The sequence below is a fragment of the Capricornis sumatraensis genome, chromosome 10 (genome assembly GCF_032405125.1).
Source record: "Capricornis sumatraensis isolate serow.1 chromosome 10, serow.2, whole genome shotgun sequence".
Taxonomy (NCBI): Eukaryota; Metazoa; Chordata; class Mammalia; order Artiodactyla; family Bovidae; genus Capricornis; species Capricornis sumatraensis.
In genome coordinates this window covers 40,329,197-40,351,087 of record NC_091078.1, presented here as the reverse complement: position 1 = coordinate 40,351,087, position 21,891 = coordinate 40,329,197, and the positions used below count along the sequence as shown (strand labels likewise).

The window sequence follows — 21,891 nt, the reverse complement described above, 5'->3', positions numbered from 1 at the left end:
TCCAATTCCATATGATAGCAAGGCAGCAAAGGGAGGCAAACATCATTGCAATTTGAAAAAAGTGAAGTGAAATCTCTCAGTTGTGTCCGACTCTTTGCGACCCTATGGACTGTAGCCCTGTAGCCCACAAGGCTCCTCTGTCCATGGGATTTTCCAGGCAAGAATATTGGAGTGGGTTTCCATTTTCTTCTTCAGGGGATCTTCCTGACCCAGGGATTGAACTCAGGTCTGCCACATTGTAGGCAGATTCTTTACCCTCTGAGCCACGAGGTTTGAAAATGATGTTTTTTAATTGCTAAGTCATGTCTGACTCTGCAACTCCATGGACTACATGTAGCCCACCAGATACCTCTGTCTGTGGAATTCTCCAGGCAAGAATACTGGTTGCTATTTCCTTCTCCAGTTTGAAAATATTTTCCAGTAAACTGGTGCTTTCACACTCTTGAGCTCACCACATTGAGCACACTTGCTGAGCAAGTTCAGGTAGCTGAAAATGTGAAGTCTGATTTTTGATTCTGAATAATATTCACCAGCTGGAGGTGAATATTCCTGATGATGTCAGAGTGCACAGAACATACTTTTAGCCCAGGCTACCTAGTGTTTGAGGGCTTTGTGGTAAAGAACCTGTCTGCCAACGCAGGAGACATAAGAGATGTGGGTTCGATCTCTGGGTTGGGAAGATCCCCTGGAGGAGGGCATGGCAACCCACTCCAGTATTCTTGCCTGTAGAATCCCATCAGAGGAGCCTAGCAGATTACGGTCCAGAGGGTTGTGAAGTTGGATATGACTGGAGTGACTTAGCGCACATGCATATACTGAGTGTTTGAAGGAAGCATTCTTGGCACAGTGCTGGGGGAGAAGAGGAGAAAATCAGTGATGGGGGGTGGCTGGCAGGCCTTTGTGAAGTCTTGGGGTTTTTTATGACTGGAATGCGAGCCATGGAGTGGGGTTGGTTAACCAGTGAAGTGATGTAATTGACCACATTTCAAAAAGGCATTTTGACTTCTGTGTGAGAATAGGGTGGAGGGCCACTGTGGAAAACAGTATGGTGTTTCTTTAAAAAATTAAAAGTCGAGTTACCATGTGATTCAGCAGTTTCACTTCTGGGTATAAGACTGCAAAGAATTGAAAGCAGGGACTCAAAGATGTGTTCACAGCAGCATTATTCACAATAGTCAAAAGGTGGAAGCAACAACCCAAGTGTCTATCAACAGATGAATGGATAAGCAAAGTGCACGTTGCTCAGTCCTATCTGACTCTTTGCAACCCCATGGACTGTGGCCTGCCAGGCTCCTCTGTCAATGGAATTCTCCAGATCAGAATACTCGAGTGAGTAGCCTATCCCTTCTCCAGGGGATCTTCTCGACCCAGGAATCGAACCAGGGTCTCCTGCGTTGCAGGCAGATTCTTTACCAGCTTAGCTACCAGGGATGCCTGGGTAAGCAAAATGTGGTATATAAGTACAATGAAGCATTTAAATTCAGCCTTTAAAAGGAAGAAAATTCTGACACATACTACAGCATGGATGGACCCTGAGGACATTATTCTAAGTGAAATGAGCCAGCCATAAAAGGACAAATACTGTATGATTCCACGTGTAGACACCCGGAGGAGTCAGAGTCACAGAGAAATAAAGTAGAAAGATGGCTTCCAAGGCTGAATGCAGGGGGAGAGGGGGGTCAGAGTTCAGTTTGGCAGGATGAAAAGAATCCTGGAGATGGATGGTTAAGATGGTAAGTTTTCTATTACTTGTATTTTACTACAGTGGAAAAAACCCAAACAAACAAAAATGGAAAGAATAGGGATGGGAATTCAAAGGTAGGAAGTAGGGAGGTGTGGTGGGAGACCCTGTCAGTGATACCATGATCTTGGACCAGTGGGATACACGCTGTTGTCTTCTTAGCGTGTCTTAGCCATGGATCTTCAATACCTCCTCCTGTGTCTCTTCCCGCCCCGACTGGAGGAGGGGTCAGCAGGTAGATCAGGTAGGGTGGTCGGCATCTTGGGGTTGCAAGGACATGGGTGAGATGGGGAGACAGCCAGTATTAGAGCTGTGCGCTTATCAGCTGGCAGCCACCGCAGGAAACATGGGCGTATGTTAATTAAAAGAGTCTCACTGGAGATTCAGGATGCTATGGGCACTGAGATGATTATCTGCCATAATGCTGTGTGCACAGCGGGCATTCAATTACCTGCTGCTTGTTTTGTTCATTGACCTCAAGATTGGATGATACTCAATTCTTGGGATTTGGGTTGTCATATTAGTGGAAATTAAATTTATTTAATATTTTTATGAACGTTAGGCTGCATAGCCCTATCTGTGGCATCTCACTGTTCTTTCAATCCTTAGACTTAGGAAACTATGACTTCTAGTCTTTCTCTGCATTCTGCATTTGCATGCTTGGGGGCAGACCCGCCAAGGCTTGTTTGCTTTTCCTGTTTTGGTCGTGTTAGCTGCTTTGCTGGCCTCTCAAGTCCCTGAAGTTTGTTGCACTCTGTTCTGGCTCTATCACCTGAAATGAAGTAAGTGGTTTACATATTTGCTGGATTCTTCCAAGTCTAATTCTTGGCTCACCACCCACAGTTATTTAATGCTTGGGAGGGAAGCTTTTTCCTTATGCCAGCTAATCAGAAATACAAAGCTGGCATGATTTTTCCAGTTCAGCAAACCTCCAAAAATCTGCCCGCCTTCAAGGAGAGCTTCACGGCCCTCATGCAGGTGGCGAACTCTCCTGTAAAGAGAGAGTTCTCAGCAGTATAGTCGACCGTGAATGGGGTTAATTTACAAAACCTGCTCTCTCCATTCTCTGCAGAAAGAAATTGAGACCCTCCAAGCCAGGATGTCTGTTCTGGAAGCAAAAGATCAACAGCTGAGACGGGAAATTGAGGAGCAGGAGCGGCTTCTCCCGTGGCAGGGCTGCGACCTTGTGGGAGGATTGTCCCTGGGCGAGCTACAGGAGGTCACCAAGACCTTGCAGGACACCCTGGCCTTGGGCGAGCAGATTCCCCTCCGTGCAGAGCCACCTGAAGCCATCCAGAGGTACTGGTGATTTCCTAAGTGATTTTGGATCTCTTGCCTTGTCGATCTGTTTATGGGATTGATTTAGTCTGCGGTCCTACATATGTAAATAGTGGGTTGGCCAAGGAACTTTTCCGTCAACTCAGTATTTTCCAAGCAGTGCTGTGTATTTTCAAGGGAAAGTTCTCTCGGCATTTTGAGGGTCAAGGCCCTTCTTTGTGTGGGGCAGCCCTGTGCACTGCAGGACGTTCTACACCATGGCTACCCAACCTATTGGACTTCCTAGGTGGTTCAGTGGGTAAAGAATCTGTCTGCACTGCAGGAGACACAGGCAGATACGAATTCGATCCCAGGATCAGGAAGATCCCCTGGAGGAGGGCATGGCAACCCACTCCAGTATTTTTGCCTGGAGAATCCCATGGACAGAGGAGCGGTTGCAAAGAGTCAGATGCGACTGAGCAGGATGCACCCAACCTGCTAAATGCCTCTTTCTCTCCATTCTGCTCAGCACCTTCCCCATTTCCTAACGCCCCCCGGGCGCCTTCTCTCTCTTTGGGATCTGTTGGAGTTTGATCGGTTGGAGAGTCTGATGCCAACCTTTACTAAGGACAATCGTCTGGAGACAAGGGGAATGTTAGAAAGTGTTAGTCGCTCAGTTGTGTCCGACTTGTTGCGACCCATGGACTGTAGCCCACCAGACTCCTCTGTCCATGGAATTCTCCTTGCTAGAATACTGGAGTGGGTTGCCATTTCCTTCTCCAGGGGAATCTTCCTGACTCAGGGATTGAACCTGGGTCTCCTGCATGGCAGGCAGACTCTTTATCATCAGAGCTGCCAGGGAAGCCTGGAGACGAAGGAGGGAAGGAGCTACTAAGAGGGGAGACTCAATCAGTGACCAGGAAGAAGAAATGATCATTCATGACAACCAACATTTATTGAGTCTTACTATGTGTCAGGCGCTGTGCTAAGCTTTACACTATGAGTGGTGTCTATTATTATATCCATTTCACAGATGAGGATAAGAGAGCTTAGGAAGATCAAATAGTTTGCCAAAGTCTCAATTGATAAGAGGCAAAACTGATACTAAAATTCGTGTTTGTTACATCAAAGCCTAGTTTCTTACCCACTTGTGGAGGGAGAACCTTCCCTGTGTTCTCTGTTGAGGAAGACACAAGAAATACGTGTGGACCTCTGACCTTCTGGGAGGTCATTACCTTATTCTGGCCAAAGATGGAACCTGCCCTTACTCCTATTAGACAGAAGTCGAGCTGGTGGCGAGGCTTGAGGGGGCAGCGGGTGCAGCAACGAGGAGAATGAATGTGCTGCTCGATAATTATCTGCAGAAAACACTTAAGAAATCCTCACCACCTGTAGCGGTTGAGAAGAGGGACTCTTGCTATCTACTCATCCACATATTAGTCAGAACCACTATTATCGGGGGGCTGTTACTTGGATGAACTGAGTTAAAATGTATCAATATAAAGGTCATATGATGATGTTATGGGGAGGGAGGTGGGAGGGGGGTTCATGTTTGGGAACACATGTAAGAATTAAAGATTTTAAAATTAAGTTAAAAAAAGTTAATTAAAAAAAAAAAAAAGGTCATATGATGGTGCCTGGGTGGCAGCACGCCCCTTTACGGTCATATAATGGTGCCTGTCCTTTTCATCACAGGGATTTCCATCTTCAGAAGCCTTCTAACTGCCGTCCAAATGTGTCTTAGACTGTTTAGCAAGTATCTGCCCTCGTACACACGCCACACTCGGTGGTATCAGCTGGGATGCTCATCCAGGAAGATGCTCACCATGTCCCCTCCCCGTCCCAGCCCTGATATTTCCCTGCAGAGCTTTAACCCTGGGCTCCATCCACAGGGAAGGGGAAGACGTGTGTTGTTGCCAGATTTTAGTCAAAGGAAGCTGACCATCAAGCCTGCCTGTGCCCTTTCTCCTTCACCCCCACTGTACAGCCTTGGCCTCTGGGGACCTTTCCTACTCCTGCTTCCCATATCCCTCCTGTGGAAGTCTTTCTACACACACACACACACGTACACACACACATGCACACAAACATGCATATACAAGCACACACATATGCATGCACACACACACATATATACACACACACACTTACACATGTGCACACACATGTGAAAGTGTGAAACTGTTAGTTTCTCAGTTGTGTCTGACTCTTTGCGATCCCATGGATTGTGCCAGGCTTCTTTTTCCATGAAATTCTCCAGGCAAGAATATTGGAGTGGATTGCCATTCCCTTCCCCAGCAGATCTTCCTAACCCAGAGGTTGAACCCGGGTCTCCTGCATTGCAGGCAGATTCTTTACCATCTGAGCCAGCAGGGAAGCCCACACACACATATATGCACACATGCGCACACACACAGAGACAACACACACATGCATGTAGACACACATGATGTTATGTGTCATGTGTAATCATGCATGTGATGTATGCATGATGGTAGACGGATGTGCTGACATACGGGCTTCCCTGCTGGCTCAGATGGTAAAGAATCCTCCTGCAACGCAGGAGACATGGGTTCCATTCCTGGATTGGAAAGATCCCCTGCAGAAGGGAATGGCAGCCCACTCCAGTATTCTTGCCGGGACAGAGGAGCCTGGCGGGCTGCAGGACTGAGTGACTAAGCACACACACACACATTAATATATAAGGAATACGTAGATGACATGAGCTATACATATACATTTGTTTCTATAAACGCAATTCACACCCGAGGCTGAAAGTGAGCCTCTTCTGCCCCTCTGTCCAGATGTGTCCTACTTATTTCTCCTTTCGCTTTGAGCAGCAGAGAGGCTGGTGACTCCTTTTATGTCACTCACAAGCTCTTCGAGGGGAAAAACCGGGGTGTGCTTACCTTTGACCCTGCTGCAGGATTCACAATGCCTCTGTGCTTTGAGCTGAATCCCTGGGCAGCGTCCCTGCAGGTGTGCCCATCCCTGCACGGAGATGCCCCGGGCAGAGGCTGCTTTCTCATTCATCAACTCACGGCTCGCAGAGCAACCTGCGTGGTGGGCAGGCTGGGCTTGTTATTCTATTTAATGACTGAAGAAATAAAAGCTCAAAGTTTCCAGGGGATGCAGCTAGTTAGAGACTACTTATATCCACCTATAGGTGCCTCTGGGTCTGAACCAATGAAAGAGTTTCCACTTAGAGGCCTCAGTCTAAAACAAGAGACTCCCGAGTATGGTGGTTGATGGAGCTTGGCTCCTGAACTCAGATCTTACCATCTCTAGTCTGTTATGATGCCCACGTGCTCCAGCTTTGCCTTTTTAATCAGGATGAGATGCAGTCGAAATAAAAGTATGACTTTTGCTAAGTCATCCAGTGCTCTAATCAACTGAACAGGCTCTTGAAAGACCTTTCAAGGTGTGTGGCAATCCGATTCTACAACATTCTTAGGGAAATCGGATGCAAGGCTGGCTCTTAAATGTGCTGCGATGCTGGCTGGGGGCTCCTCGGGAGGACCCATCATCCCCGAGTCCACCTGTGCCCAGGGAGGTTACAGAGTTCAGGTCAAGAGCAGTCTGTCACTTTTTGTGCCTCTCTGCCTGTGGGAACACCTGGGCGTCTCAGTGACCTGAACCCAGCAGGGCTCTGTGTAGGAGCCAGAGTCTTAGGAATAAAAGGACTAATTGTTGCCCAGTGAGGGTAGGAGGGAAGATCCCAGGATCATTAAAGGTAGAGATCAACATGGGAAACTTACCTGCTGGTCCAATGGCTAAGATGTTACACTCTCAATGCAGGGGTCCTGGGTTCAATCCCTGGGTTGGGAAGATCCCCTAGAGAAGGGAATAGCAACCCACTCCAGTGTTCTTGTCTGGAGAACTCCTTGGCCAAAGGAGCCTGGTGGGTTACAGTCTGTGGGGTTGCCAGGAGTCAGACACAACTGAGCGACTTTCACTTTCAGCCCCTCTGTGGCTTATAGCTGGCTCTGTATCCATGGTTTCTCTGCATCCCCAGATTCCACCAACAACCAACCACCAACAGTATTTAGTATTGAAAAATAGCTGTGTATAGGTGAACTCTTGCAGTTCAAACCTGCGTTGTTCGAGGGTCGACTGTAGTTTCTTCTCAGACCCGTTGGAGAGATCGGGACAAATTGTGAAACAGGAAAATCTTGGTCTTAGGAAGAGAGGTTAGAGAAAGCTGGAGAAACAGACCATTCAACATCCTAACCATCTTTGTCATCATCCATGAAGGTTTTTCATAGGCCAGCTATAAGCTTAGGATGCTGTCTCGGGAGGAGCTGCTTCTGAGCGACTCTATCAACAGTGTGCAAATTCAAGGGGAGGCTCTGCTTCTTTGCCTGGATAAACCATACACTGGTTTGGGGAGGAGCTTCCTAAGAGCACTGGGCATTCCTGAGATAACTGCTGCTGGAGACTCTGCTTACATGGGTGCCACGTTCTGACTGTAGCTTGCTGGGGAATCCTTGGGCCGATGTTTGAGAAAGACAAAGTAGAAGGCCACGTGCTGGGGATAAGAGGCCCGGTGGCTTTATATTTGGGTATTTTGGTAGAAATCAAAGCAGCAGTTTGAATTTTCTGATGTCTGTGTCTTGGATAAAATAACACGTGTATGCGTGTGTTAGTTGCTCAGTCATGTCCGACTCTGCGACCCCATGGACTGTAGCCCGCCAGGCTCCTCTGTCCATGGAGTTCTCCTAGCATGAATACTGGAGTGGGTTGCCATTCCTTTCTCCAGGGGATCTTCCTGATCCAGGGCTTGAACCCTGGTCTTCTCCATTGCAGGCAGATTCTTTACAGTCTGAGCCACCAGGGAAGTCCAGGATCAAATAATTTATCAGGATGGAATGAAGAGCTGCCTTCTCAAATATCCGAGTTGCCTTCTGATGGAGCCAAAGAGAGTAGATTTCTTCCTCCAAACAAGAGGAGAATGTTTTTAACTACTTGGGAATTAGACATTTTGCAATATGAAAGCTTACAGGGTAGGGATGGGTGAGGGACAGGAGCCACTCAGAAGACGAATGTTCACTGCAATTTCCCTCATCCCTGGGATTCCAGTCCTTTGGCTTTAGAACAAACTCCTCGTTTCTTCCTGCAAGTCTTCCTATGATGGGAGAGGTCTAGAAGGACAGCTATTTTTCTAGTAAGCCTGATTCACTCTCCCTTGGGAACCTACCCTTCCCTTCTCTGTAGTGGGATTGAGGGGTGGAGTAGGGGGTGGGAAGAATGGGGACAGAGGGAAGGAGGAGGTGACAGTTTCTGGGGTTTTCCTGAGGGATGTGTGTGTCCGTCTGTTTATTTCCGTATGTGGAGGAGGGCTGTGCTTTGCAGCTCATCTGCCTCCAGGGCGGTCAGCTCAGCCCCTCTTGTTGGTCTGGGAGCCTTGAGCATCAGTGGAGGCAGGGCCGGCTGTGACCCTGGCTGACTGCAAACCCAGGTAGGAATGTAGTAGTAACTGACAGAGCCGAGTGAGGGCTCCATTATTTGCTAACATTCTTTAGAGATGCTTGGCTGCTTTGCATTAGTCTGTGGTTGAGTTCTTCATTCTTGGCTCCTGGAATTTTTCATACTTCAAATGAAATGTATTCTGTCAGCTCATGGATGAATCGTCTCTGGTTGTACAGTTGGAAGAAACATGTCACATCTTTTTACAAACCATTGGCACAAACTGCAAAACAAACACAAGCTCTAGTTACTGCGAGACTGGTTGGACCTTGGTAGGTGTGTCTGAGTTGCTGGGGGTTTGGATGGAGAGCCGGGCCTGTTCCCTGGGCCTCATGACTTAACCTCCTAGGGCCCCTTGGCGTGGCTGACCAGTTCTTGGAGGTGCTCAAGCCTCCCATCATACCTACCCTCAGCCCACAGTGAGCAGCCAGGCTGATGCCACAACTCTGTTTAAGTGAGATTTGAAATAATGAAATTCAGCACAGTTCACAGTTGACTGGAAAAGAACCATCAATAGTCCCGCTTTCCTCTCAGATACTTATCTTATTACAGTTAAAAGTCACAGTGAAACAGCAAGGCCTGAATCAGAAAACAGACTCCAGGATGTGGGACGAGCATAGCTGGTTCTCAAAGGGTGTGTTCAGGGGTAGGGGAAGCAGCTGTGTGTGTCCTGGCGATGCGCCTGGGGGATGGCACCACGTTGGGACAGTGCAGAGTTCAGAAGAAATGCTCCTGATCTCCACGCCTCTTCTCCACTTGCTGTGATCGTGTGCTTCAGTCTCTACTTCTGGTCTTTGCTTTTCTTCTTTCTCGCCTTTGTCCTTCATCTAGTTGGTTTGTCAAGACAGGGGCTTGATGGGACTGAAACTACAAGGACTTATCTGGAGGAGGGGAACTACTTTGTGTTGCTAAAACTGCTAGGTTTTGCGGTGAGATTCTGACTTTTCTTCCTTTATTTTTAAAACAGACACCTTGGTTTTCCCACGGATTCATGAGGCAGGCAAATCTTTGCCCAGAGAATCAATGAATGCAGTGAGGTTGCAACGTATACGCAGCATGAGACTGACACTTCTTGCAGGAAGTGTTCCTTGATTAGACGGCGTCCTCAGTGTTCAAGACAGCTCTCATGTTTATCAATCATCTTTCTTATTTTGATTTGCAGTATAATAATACATTAAGGCCCTCACTTTGGGCTTCCCTGGTGGCTCAGATGGTAAAGCATCTGCCTGCAATGCAAGCGACCTGGGTTCAATTCCTGGGTCAGGAAGATCCCCTGGAGAAGGAAATCTAAATCCACTCCAGCACTCTTGCCTGGAAAATCCCATGGATGGATGAGCCTGATAGGCTACAGTCCATGGGATCGCAAAGAGTAAGACACGACTGAGCAACTTCACTTTCACTTTCAATACATTAGTTTAAATATCACTATATGCTTCCCTTGTGGCTCAGTGGTAAAGAATCTGCCTATAGCTCAGGAGATACAGATGGGAAGATCCCCTGGAAAAGGAAATGGCAACACATTCCAGTATTCTTGTCAGGAAAGTATCACGGACGGAGGAGCCTGATGGGCTACATAGCCCATGGGGTCTCAAAAGAGTTGGACGTGACTTAATGACTAAACAATAACAAATTATTTACGAAAGTTCATTTCTGCTCACAACTCTATGAGGTATGCTGGGCAACACACTGGTTTTTGCAATGTGTTTTGTAGATGAGGCTGCTGAGGGTCCAGATTCACACTGCAGTAGGGTCCTGAGGCCTTTGGCCAGGTTTGAAAATGGAGGGGAGAGAGGTGGTTAGCATGGATGGTCTGGAAGAGAGCGGGGCTTGGAGCAGATACACCTGATGGGCAGTGGAAAGGTGTGCAGCTGATCCAAGCAAGAGAGAATGCTGCCATTTCAGGCCAGCAAGTTCTCTCTGAGCCCAACGGATCACAAGGTGGCACCTGAGAGGGATCAGAGCAAACACGTCTCCAAACACAGGCAGCCTGGGGAGACCACCAGGCAACTGACTAGGTCAGAGGGGTGGGAGCAGTTTCAAAGACAGGAGTGCAGGAGAGGAGTCGCTGGAGGAGAGGAGCTGCTGGGCGCCCACAGAACAGGAAGTCTTGGTTATCAGTGGAGGTTTGAACTGGATAACGCTGGAGGTCCCGTCCAGATCTCGAACACTTTTCACTTTCAGAATTTGTAAAATAGGTTAAAATAAATGGCTTCAAAAAATCGGTCATTCTGTTCCTCGTAGCCCCCAAATATGTTCCCCTGTACTGTTCCCTAGTCAGGTGACAACCACCCAAAGCTGCAGCACTCAGGCTTGCTCTTTTCCAAATGAGTCACTGCTGATGGTGAGCAGATGGTCTATTTGGTCAGTCGTGTCCAACTCTTTGCGACCACATGGACTGTAGCCCACCAGGCTCCTCTGTCCCTGGGATTTCCCGGGCAAGAATACTGGAGTGGGTTGCCATTTCCTTCTCCAGGGGATCTTCCCGACCCAGGGATGGAACTCGGATCTCTTGCGTGGTCTCAGCTGGATTCTTTACCAGCTGAGCCACCAGGGAGGTCCCCTGGATGAGGACGGAGTTGGTCTCCCAGTGGCCACTGTTTAGAGTTGGGAATGACGGTCGTGTCCTCCCGTTTCCTTTGGAAAGTCATCATCACAGGCAATGGAAAGTTTTTACAGGGCCACACCTTGGAAAAGAAGGAAAGGCTTGGAAAAGAAGGAAAAGACTTGAAACTACCACCTGTCTGGACATGTGTGGATGCCACTTACCTGGAGGAAACAGGACCCTGACTTCTGTATTTTGTTTAGTACATTTGAGAAATCCCGAGGAGGAATCTTATCTTACTTACGGATTAAAATAACAACAACAACAACAACTTTATTTTGTGCTAAAGTAAATTTATTAGGACTGAAAAAATGTAAAACAAAGGAAGATTTAAAAAAAGAGCAGGGGAGGATGAAAAAGTGACTATATATTTTAATGTTATTTATTTATTTGGAAGTATTTACTGATTTATTTGCCTGTTGATGTTCACTCGCCCAGTCATGTCTGACTTTGCAGCGTGCCAGGCCTCCTTTGCAGCAGCCCATAGGCTACAGCACGCCAGGCCTCCCTGTTCCTCACTGTTCCTGTTTCCTAAAGTTTGCCCAAGTTCATGCCCATTGCGCCAGTTGTGGCGTGGGCATGAAATCTCCGAAAGAAAGTGAAGTCACTCAGTTGTGTTCGACTCTTTGCCACCCCATGGACCATAGCCTACCAGGCTCCTCCGGCCATGGGATTTTCCAAGCAAGAGTACTGGAGTGGGTTGCCATTGCCTTCTCCGGAAGATCTTCCTGACCCAGGGATTAAACCTAGGTCTCCCACATTGTAGGCAGATGTTTTACCATCTGAGCCCCCAGGGAAACCTGGGCCCCCTTGCATTGCGAGCACAGAATCTTAGCTATTGGACCACCAGGGAAGTTCCTGTGGCTATTTATTTTTAAATGCTGCATTTTCATATTTTATAAATTCTCTGTGCTTTGCTTTCTTCAAGGAATTTACAACATTTATTATTATTTAGGTAGTTATTTTGGGAAACTTGTAATATATGGACTTATCCATTCTTCTTTTATAGCTTGGGTATCTGATAAACTATTTTTGACTCGAGCCACATGGATTCTCAGAGACTGAAATGACTGTAGCTGGTTCTCCGGGTGCTATGACTGTGAGTCAGCTCTCAGCCTAGGTGAATGCCTGTGGTCTCTTCTAATAGTTTTTACTCTGGTCAATTTCAATTTTAATTTTTCATTATTGTCAACTTGAGAATTGTCCTATGCTTAATTTCTATGTAACTTGTGTGTCTTCTACAATCCTCCATCCCCCTTCATCAAATTTTCTTCTTCCTGATAAATCCTGAACGTGTTATCGTGTCCTCAGGCTGTAGGTTTTTGGTTCCTGCTGTAACTTTTCAGATGTTAAAGAATACGCCCAACTAAACTGTTCTTCATACTTTGAGCTGAAGGTTTAAAGCTCTTCCAGCAGAAGTCATTGAGTTCTGCTGAGAGACCCTTTCCCAGGGACTGCAGCAAATGTCCCCAGGTCTGGAACACGTGCTCCTTACTGGCTGGGACTTCAGTCGGTTAATAGCACGTCTTTTCCAAGCTGCACCTGGGCTTCCCTAGTGGTTCAGATGGTAAAGAATCTGCCTGCGATGCAGGAGACCTGGGTTTGATCCCTGGGTCAGGAGAGAGAAGAGAATAGTATTCTTGCTTGGAGAATTCTACGCGCAGCGCAGCCTAGCGGTCTACCGTCCAGAGGGTCACAATAAGTTGGACACGACTGAGCAACTAACACTTCCATTTTTCCAAGCTGCTCAAGGCCTGCCCTGCCCTGCACTGATTCCTAGGCTGCTGGGAAGTCATGTACCAGGACCTCTAGGTTTCCTTTATACACGGGCAGGGAGGCGCGGTGCCTTATACATGGGGGTCATTTGTTTGTTACTGTGCTCATCCTGGGCCACCATTATCAAAATTACTTTGTACATCCTTTTGGACAAATTCCCTCAGCTTCCTCTTTGAGTGGTATTGATGTTGGCATTTGATTATTTATTCAATTGTTTGTTTAGTCAGCTAGACTTTTTTCCTGCTCTTTATTCATTTTGCTCATGAGCAGTCTATTTTTGCAATCTTTTATCCAATAAAATGTGTAAATCTTTAGCTTACTCAAGGAAGCATTTTAGGAAATGAAATTTATAGTATTCCCCAGTTTCAGGAATCTGATGTGTTGCTTTGTCAGCGAGTTTTGAAAGAGCCTGAGAGAAACGTAAGGTTTAAGCCGCGTCTGCAGCTTTACGTGCATATGCTTGTTCCTGGCCAGATGGCAGATAGTTAAAGATGAATCAGAAAAGCATCAGTTCAGTTTAGTCACTCAGTCATGTCTGACTCTTTGTGACTCCATGGACTGCAGCACGCCAGGCCTCCCTGTCCATCACCCACTCCCGGAGCTTGCTCAAACTCATGTCCATTGACTTGGTGATGTCATCCTCTGTCCCCTTCTCCTCCTGCCTTAATCCTTCCCAGCATCAGGGTCTTTTCCAATGAGTCAGTTCTTCACATTAGGTGGCCAGAATATTGGAGTCCAGCTTCAGCATCAGTCCTTCCAATGACTATTTAGGACTGATTTCCTTTAGAGTTGACTGGTTGAATCTCCTTGCAGTCCAAGGGACTCTCAAGAGTCTTCTTTAACACCACAGTTCAAAAGTATCAATTCTCTGGTGCTCAGCTTTCTTTAGAGTCCAACTCTCACATCCATACATGACTAGTGGAAAAACCATAACTTTGACTAGACGGACCTTTGTCGGCAAAGTAATGTCTCTACTTTTTAATATGCTGTCTAGGTTGGTCATAGGTTTTCTTCCAAGGAGCAAGCGTCTTTTAATTTCATGGCTTCAGTCACCATCTGCAGTGATTTTGGAGTCCAAGAAAATAAAATATCTCGCTGTTCCCATTGTTTCCCCATCTGTTTGCCGTGAAGTGATGGGACCAGATGCCATGATCTTAGTTTTCTGAATGTTGAGCTTTAAGCCAACTTTTTCACTCTCCTCTTTCACTTTCATCAAGAGGCTCTTTAGTTCCTCTTCACTTTCTGCCATGACAGTGGTGTCATCTGGGTATCTGAGGTTACTGATATTGCTCCCAACAATCTTGATTCCAGCTTGTGCTTCATCCATCCTGGCATTTCACGTAATGTATCCTGCATTTAAGTTAAATAAACAGGGTGACAATATATAGCCTTGACGTACTCCTTTTCTGGTTTGGAACCAGTCTGTTCCATGTCCAGTTCTAACTGTTGCTTCATGATCTGCATACAGATTCCTCAAGAGGCAGGTCAGATGGTCTGGTATTCCCATCTCTTGAAGAATTTTCCTCAGTTTGTTGTGATCCACACAGTCAAGGGCTTTGGCATAATCAATAAAGCAGAAATAGATGTTTTCTGGAACTCCTTTGCTTTTTAAACTCAAAACAGAAAGTAAAACCTTTCGGGTAAACCTTAGAGTTATAGAAAGTATACATGTTTAGAAATTTAGGGGAAACAACATACATTAAAAAAAATATTTGGATTAAGTGGAAATGCAAACATTTCTTTAAAAATCCTGAAAGCAATGGGATATTACTTATTAACTAGTCAGAATTAGGGGGACAGTGAAATGGAAATTGGATGTTACCTTTGGATCCTTTAACAGAATAAACCCAGAGGCAGGATCATATTCCCCAGGATCAAATTGTAGGGTTTGAAGGATTGAACTCACAGGAATTTTGTGGCGAAAAGCTCTAGAGGCCCAAGAATAGAAATCTTTTTGAATGTTTAAATACATTTGGGTTATGACAGTAGTTGAAATCTGACACCATCTTGGTTACTAGTCTTCAGAAAATAAGAGACCAGTAATGTATTTTCGTACTGTATATAAAAAGATATCTTTAAAATAACTTGGGAGGAAGAGGTGGAAAGGAGAGTAGTTATGATCTAGACATAGGGTCCTTCATTTTTGTGACTCCGTTCATTTTTTTCTTTATTGGGCAACTAAAATCTCTTGCAGACAAATGCCTCTAAGTCAAAATGTTTTTGGCACATGCATTATAATTTCAGTTTGGAATATGATTGTTTGAGAGGCAGCAGGAAGAGTTGGTTGGAATACCACTTGGAATATTTGGATAAGCCAGATAACAGATTTGTCAGTTGAAACCAAGCTGTGGTTGGGACTTCCCCGGTGGTCCAGTGGGTAAGATTCTCTGCTTCCAATGCAGGGGACACAGGTTTGATCCCTGGTCAGAGAACTAAGATCCCACATGCCGCATGGTGCAGCCAGAAGAGAGCTGTGATTCTTGACGGAAATGGGCCTCTATGCAAGGTGTGACTCTGCAAAGTCAGGCAGTTTGTCAGTGGAGCTGGAAACTGGCAAGAGATGGCAGGGGCCAGGCTGTGTGTGTATGCATGTGTGCACGTGTGCTTGCCTATGTGCACCGTTTTATTCATATCAACTGATTTGGGAAATTCTATATATCCAGTAAATTCATTATTAAGGCTCTTTCCTCTGCTCAGCATGTTTCCATCAGTACCTCGACCCCAGGAAGTGTTGTTTTTTTTTTAAAGAAATTGGAAATCCTTGTGTTTATTCTGTCTTTCTCTCTTAGATCCCTTTTAGGAGTGCTTATATGAGTTTCTTGGTGGTTCAGATGGTAAAGAATCTGCCTGCAATCCAAGAGACCCAGGTTTGATCCCTGGGTTGAGAAAATCCCCTGGAGAATGGAATGGCTCCCCATTCCAATATTGCTGCCTGGAGAATTTCATGGAGAGAGCCTGGCAGGCTACATACAGTCCATGGGGCCACAAAGAGTCAGACGCGACTGAGCAACTAACACTTTCACTCTTTTCACTTTCATATGAGTGACAGACATCTTTTATTAAAAAGAGTGCATGCCCTAATAACATTTGACATCTCAGCGTGAGTTTGCTGAGTCAGTTGGAGAATTTGGACTTTACCACAAAGATTCAAGAGCAATAGAGTGAATTATCCTTATTCAAGTTTAGACTAAGATCCCTGAAGTTCAGAGAAATATTTGGTAAGGATATGAGTCACTAATGTGATCCACATTTAGAGAAATAATCAACAGACCAAAAGTCCAAATATTTCTCTGGCCAATTTTGCTTTGGTTCTTTTATTTAACCTCTTCTGCTTGGGCTAGAGAGAAAAACGTCAAACGTATTAGTTAAAAATGCACGTGCCCAATTTTTGTCAGATTACTTGTAAATATTTCTTACTCTGATATAGGCATGGCTATTTGTAGAAATGATTTATTTAAAAAAATCTTTCTATACTTTATTCTGGCCCATGTTCCCCACACATGAGCTAGCGTTTTGAGTCAGTCCTGTGTGTGGCTCCCTCCCCTGCTGGACAGGGATTCTGTGCTGTGCCCAAGGTGACAAGGATGGCCTGCAGTGCCCTGCTGCTGCTGCTAAGTCGCCTCAGTCGTGTCCGACTCTGTGTGACCCCATAGACAGCAGCCCACCAGGCTCCCCCGTCCCTGGGATTCTCCAGGCAAGAACACTGGAGTGGGTTGCCATTTCCTTCTCCAATGCATGAAAGTGGAAAGTGAAAGTGAAATCGCTCAGTCGTGTCCAACTGTTCGAGACCCCACGGACTGCAGCCTACCAGGCTTCTCCATCCATGGGATTTTCCAGGCAAGAGTACTGGAGTGGGGTGCCATTGCCTTCTCCGCTGCAGTGGCATAGAGGTTGGCATATATCTCTCTTCACTGCTTGCAGCCTTTGCTCAGAGTAAGTGTCTCAGGCGACCAGCTTCCTCGCTTTTACAGCCGCAGAGAGTGGCTTACCTCTGATGACTGTGTGTCCCGTTGTGCCTTTATGAGATCATCTGAAGCCTGGAGGAATTCTTGGCATTTTTGTTGTCTGTGCTCCATCTATGTCCCACTGGTGACATGTGACATTATCAGCTGTGAGGAGAGGAGGGTCCAAGGAAGGGAAAAAGCCAAGTAGATGAAGTCCTGCATTTCCTAAAGCTGTTTTTGCTGTCATTTTCTTCACCACTTGCCCCTGACAGAAGGTTGGAGGCCTGAGCAGTAATTGGCAAGGTTGTTAATGTCAAGGATTCCTGTATCTGTATATATATTTTAATTCACCACCAAGTAGTGCCTGTGCTAGGCCAGCTGTCATCTTGCCCTTTATGTCACTTCTAGTTTGCTTCAGTAACAGTCTCTCCTTCTTAAACTTGTTTTCACGAAACAAGACAAGGGATGGAGCTGGGGATGGGGACAGGGGACAGGGAGAAGACTGGAAGCTGAGCTGACGTTCCTGCTCCTGCAGCTTTTGGCACATGGTCAGACCTACACAGGCAGAAAGTTGGGTGCTCAGTGGCCAGCAGACAGCAGACTTTTTGCACAATTCTGTTCTGAGGGCAGGAACACTCATGTCTTGCTTAGTAAAAATGGCCTTATATTTCTGCCTCTGTCATTAATGCTCTCTGGCACTTTGCATAACTGATGTGTTAAAAAAGTGTTTTTTTAATGTGGACCATCTTTTAAAGTCTTTATTGACTTCGTTACAATACTGCTTTTGTTTAAGTTCTGTTTTTTTGACTGTGAGTCGTGTGGGATCTTCACTCCCGACCTGGGGTTGAATCCACACCCCTCCACTGGCAGACGTATGCTTGGCATCCTGGGTGTGAGTTTAATGCTGATGGCCAAGGCTGGTGCTGAGGGTAGTCATGGCTGGCTTCCTGGAGGTGAGAGAAAGCATCACTAATGGAGGAAGAAAAAATGCGTGTGAGGTGGTTTCTCTAGAACATGAACACAGAGGCGTCCTCCAGGCTGCCTCTCATGTGGCCCAGAGCAGGAGGCCAGTGGAAGCAGGAGGACCTGCCTCGTATCCCCATCCTGTGGTCTGTTCTGCACTGTGATGGGACCCTTGGCCTGCATGTCTAAGACCTAGCCACACCTTCCAGGTAGTCACTGCTTGATCCCTGCAGTGTGGTCCACCCTTGGGAGGAAGACCTTAAAAAGGGGCCCAGGCAGAGAGTAGGTTCATTGCTCTCTGGGAAGGCTCTTCTGGTCTCAGCTGCCTTCACCAGCTTCTGTGTGGGCATGTATTAATACCTTTGGCCCCATAGATATTTTCTTCCAGGAGTAAGGAGAATAAGGGCAAAGCCCTCTAATGCCTGGATCCATGAAAGGCGTGGAAAGAATTACTATGAGAGGGCACAGATTCAAGTTTCTGATGAGTCTTGTGAGTTATGCCTCCCAAAGTGATAGCATCTGGAGAAACGGAGTAAATAGTTGGTTGCTAGTTGAGCAGGGCATGGGATTCTGTAACCAGATAGATGCCAGATGCAGCTGTACGTGTTAGCAAGGAAGATTAGCAAGGTGCTCTGGGCTGCCCTGGTGGCTCAGATGGTAAAGAATCTACCTGCAGTCCAGGAAACCCAGGTTTGATCCCTGGATTGGGAAGATTCCCTGGAGGAGGCCATGGAAACCCACTCCTGTATTCTTGCCTGATGAATCCAATGGACAGAGGAGCCTGGTGGGCTACAGTCCATGGGGTCACAAAGAGTCAGACACAACTAAGTAACAAAGTACTGAACATGGGTGGCTTACACACAGACATTGTGGTTAGAGGTCCAAGATCAAGGTGATGGTGGGGGAGAGGTTGGTTCCTTCTGAAGCCTTGAGGTAGGATCCGTTCCAAGCTTCTCCTCAGCTTGTAGAAGACCATCTTCTCCTACCATCTTTTTACACTGTTTTCTGACCATGTGTGTTTCCGAGTAAAAATTTCTCCACCAGTTAAATAGGAGTGGGGCCCACCCTAGCAGCCCCATCTTAACCAATTGCATTTGCAGTGACCTTATCGCCATTAAAGTGACATGCTGAGACATGGGGGATTAGGACTTTAATATATGAGTTTTAGGGGGACACAATTCAACCCCTACATGTTCTATGAAAAGGAGCCATCCAAAAGAGATAAGTCAGAGAGAGCAGGACTTCTAGGAGCTGGGATTTAGAAGGAGGAGAGGAGGTCGTCTTGAGTGGACACCATGTCTTTAACCTCTTCTTCCTCTCACATAAACCTCCACCCACGGCAGGCTGGTGAGGAGCAGTGTGTGTGAGCTGAGTCCACCAAACTCCCCTGTTCATGAGATTTTCCAGGCAAGAATACTGGAGTGGGTTGCCGTATCTTCCTGCAGGGGATCTGCTGGCCTGGGATTGCACCCTTATCCCCTGCATCTCCTACACTGCAGATGGGTTCTTTACCTCTGTACCACTGCGGGCGGGGGGGGGGGGGGGTGGTCCCTATCCTTGGAACAATGAAAGGAAAGCTCCAGTGTCCTCAAATGCCAGTGAGGAGGAAGGGTGGCATGGGAAAGAACTGGATGTGCATGGAACTCTTAGTAGCCTGGCCTGTTCTTCAAGAGACTATATTGAATGAATTAGATCTTTCTGACCTTCCTGCCTGAGCTGGAGTTCACTGATTTGATTACTATCCTGCACTATTTCTTAAATCAATATTGCATTCATGCGTGCCTGCGTGCATGCTAAGTTGCTTCAATCGTGTCCAACTCTTTGTGACCCATGGACTGTAACCCACCAGTCTCCTCTGTGCATGGGATTCTCCAGGCAAGAATACTGGCGTGGGTTGCCATGGCCTCCTCCAGGGGATCTTCCCAGCCCAGGGACTGAGTCCATGTCTCTATGTCTCCTGCACTGGCAGGCGAATTCTTTACCACTAGAGCCGCCTGGGAAGTGAAGTGAAGTCACTCAGTCATGTCCAACTCTTTGCGACCCCATGGACTGTAGCCTATCAGGCTCCTCTGTCCATGGGATTTTCCAGGCAAGAGTGCTGGAGTGGATTGCCATTTCCTTCTCCAGGGGATCTTCCCGACCCAGGGATCGAACCAAAGTCTCCCGCATTGCAGGCAGACGCTTTACCGTCTGAGCCACCAGGGAAGCCCACCCTTAATCCCCACTTGCGCTGGGGCAGTAGGGGTGTGGAGCAGAGAGGGAGCCTCTCACCATCCTGTGGTTTGAGGGCATGTCTGATAGAGATGGGGATGTTCCCACAATGCCCCACCTGGTCCTTAGAAAGAAGACAAGAGGGTGCTCATTCACTCACCACCCTCTATGCTCCAGGTATTTCTACATGGAAGAGCCTTGGCCTTGTGGAGCTTTCCTACTAGTGCGAGAAGAAAGCAGATATAAACAATAAATAGAAACAAGCAGTAAGCACGATTAATAAGTAAATCACATCGTCGGTTAGGAGGCAGTGAATGCTATGGGGGAAGACAAAGGACGAGATGTTAAGTGTGCAGGTTTATAGGCAGTAATCAGTTTGGGCTCCCTGGGGGTGTGGAGTGCTTAGACCAGAGCAGGGACTGGAAGGTGGGAGGGACTGGTCTGGTGTGTGTCTTGGAAGGAGAGCACCAGCCAGAGGGGTCTGCATCAGTGGATTTGATGAGCATCAGGAGGCCTCTGTGGCCAGGCAGAGAAAGTGAAGGAGGTTGTTGTAGGAGAGAAGGTCAGAGAGGTTATGGGAGAGGGCCATGCTGGTCCTCGTGGATGGGCTTTACCTGAGTGCATTAGAGAATGGGTTTATGGGTTTCATGCAGGGCCTGAGAAGGCTCACTCTGGATATAGGATTAAGAATAGACAGTAGGGGTTAAGGACAAAAGCAGGGGACCACTTCAGAGCCCACTGCAGCATTTCAGGGGAGGAAGTCCATGGTATGGGTCAGTGGTCGCAGCATACGTGGACTCTTCCTTCAAACTGTATTTCATCCTGAGTCACTGAACCCGAATTGCCTGGCTGATATTTTCCCCTAAAAATGTCTTATTCTGGCCCTTAACCATGTCTTGGCTTCTACTGTTTAGATTCAGTTCAGTTCAGTTCAGTCGCTCAGTCGTGTCCGACTCTTTGCAACCCCATGAATTGCAGCATACCAGGCCTCCCTGTCCATCACCAACTCCTGGAGTTCACTCAAACTCAGGTCCATTGAGTCGGTGATGCCATCCAGCCACCTCATCCTCTGTCGTCCCCTTCTCCTCCTGTCCCCAGTCCCTCCCAGCATCAGAGTCTTTTCCAATGAGTCAACTCTTCGCATGAGGTGGCCAAAGTACTGGAGTTTCAGCTTCAGCACCAGTCCTTCCAAAGAAATCCCAGGGCTGATCTCCTTCAGAATGGACTGGTTGTATCTCCTTGCAGTCCAAGGGACTCTCAAGAGTCATCTCCAACACCACAGTTCAAAAGCATCAATTCTTCGGCGCTCAGCTTTTTTCACAGTCCAACTCTCACATCCATACATGACTACTGGAAAAACCATAGACTTGACTAGACGGACCTTTGTTGGCAAAGTAATGTCTCTGCTTTTGAATATGCTATCTAGGTTGGTCATAACTTTCCTTCCAAGGAGTAAGTGTCCTTTAATTTCATGGCTGCTCTCACCATCTGCAGTGATTTTGGAGCCCCAAAATAAAGTCTGACAGTTTTTACTGTTTCCCCATCTATTTCCCATGAAGTGATGGGACCAGATGCCATGATCTTCGTTTTCTGAATGTTGAGCTTTAGGCCAACTTTTTCGTTCTCCTCTTTCACTTTCATCAAGAGGCTTTTTAGTTCCTCTTCACTTTCTGCCATAAGGGTGGTGTCATCTGGATATCTGAGGTTATTGATATTTCTCCCGGCAATCTTGATTCCAGCTTATGCTTCTTCCAGCCCAGCGTTTCTCATGATGTACTCTGCATATAAGTTAAATAAGCAGGGTGACAATATACAGCCTTGACATACTCCTTTTCCTATTTGGAACCAGTCTGTTGTTCCATGTCCAGTTCTAACTGTTGCTTCCTGACCTGCATATAGGTTTCTCTGTGTAGATTCGTTACTGTGAAAAA

At 46.7% G+C, this 21,891-nt stretch overlaps 1 protein-coding gene across 1 annotated transcript in view; it reads left to right on the top strand.

The window, feature by feature from the left end:
• Positions 1-21,891, top strand: part of DISC1 (DISC1 scaffold protein) — a 362,163-nt gene that overhangs the window by 82,734 nt on the left and 257,538 nt on the right. The window contains exon 6 of the mRNA XM_068983084.1: positions 2,814-3,040. Within this exon, the coding sequence (XP_068839185.1) occupies positions 2,814-3,040 (227 nt within the window). The remainder of the gene's footprint in view (positions 1-2,813; positions 3,041-21,891) is intronic.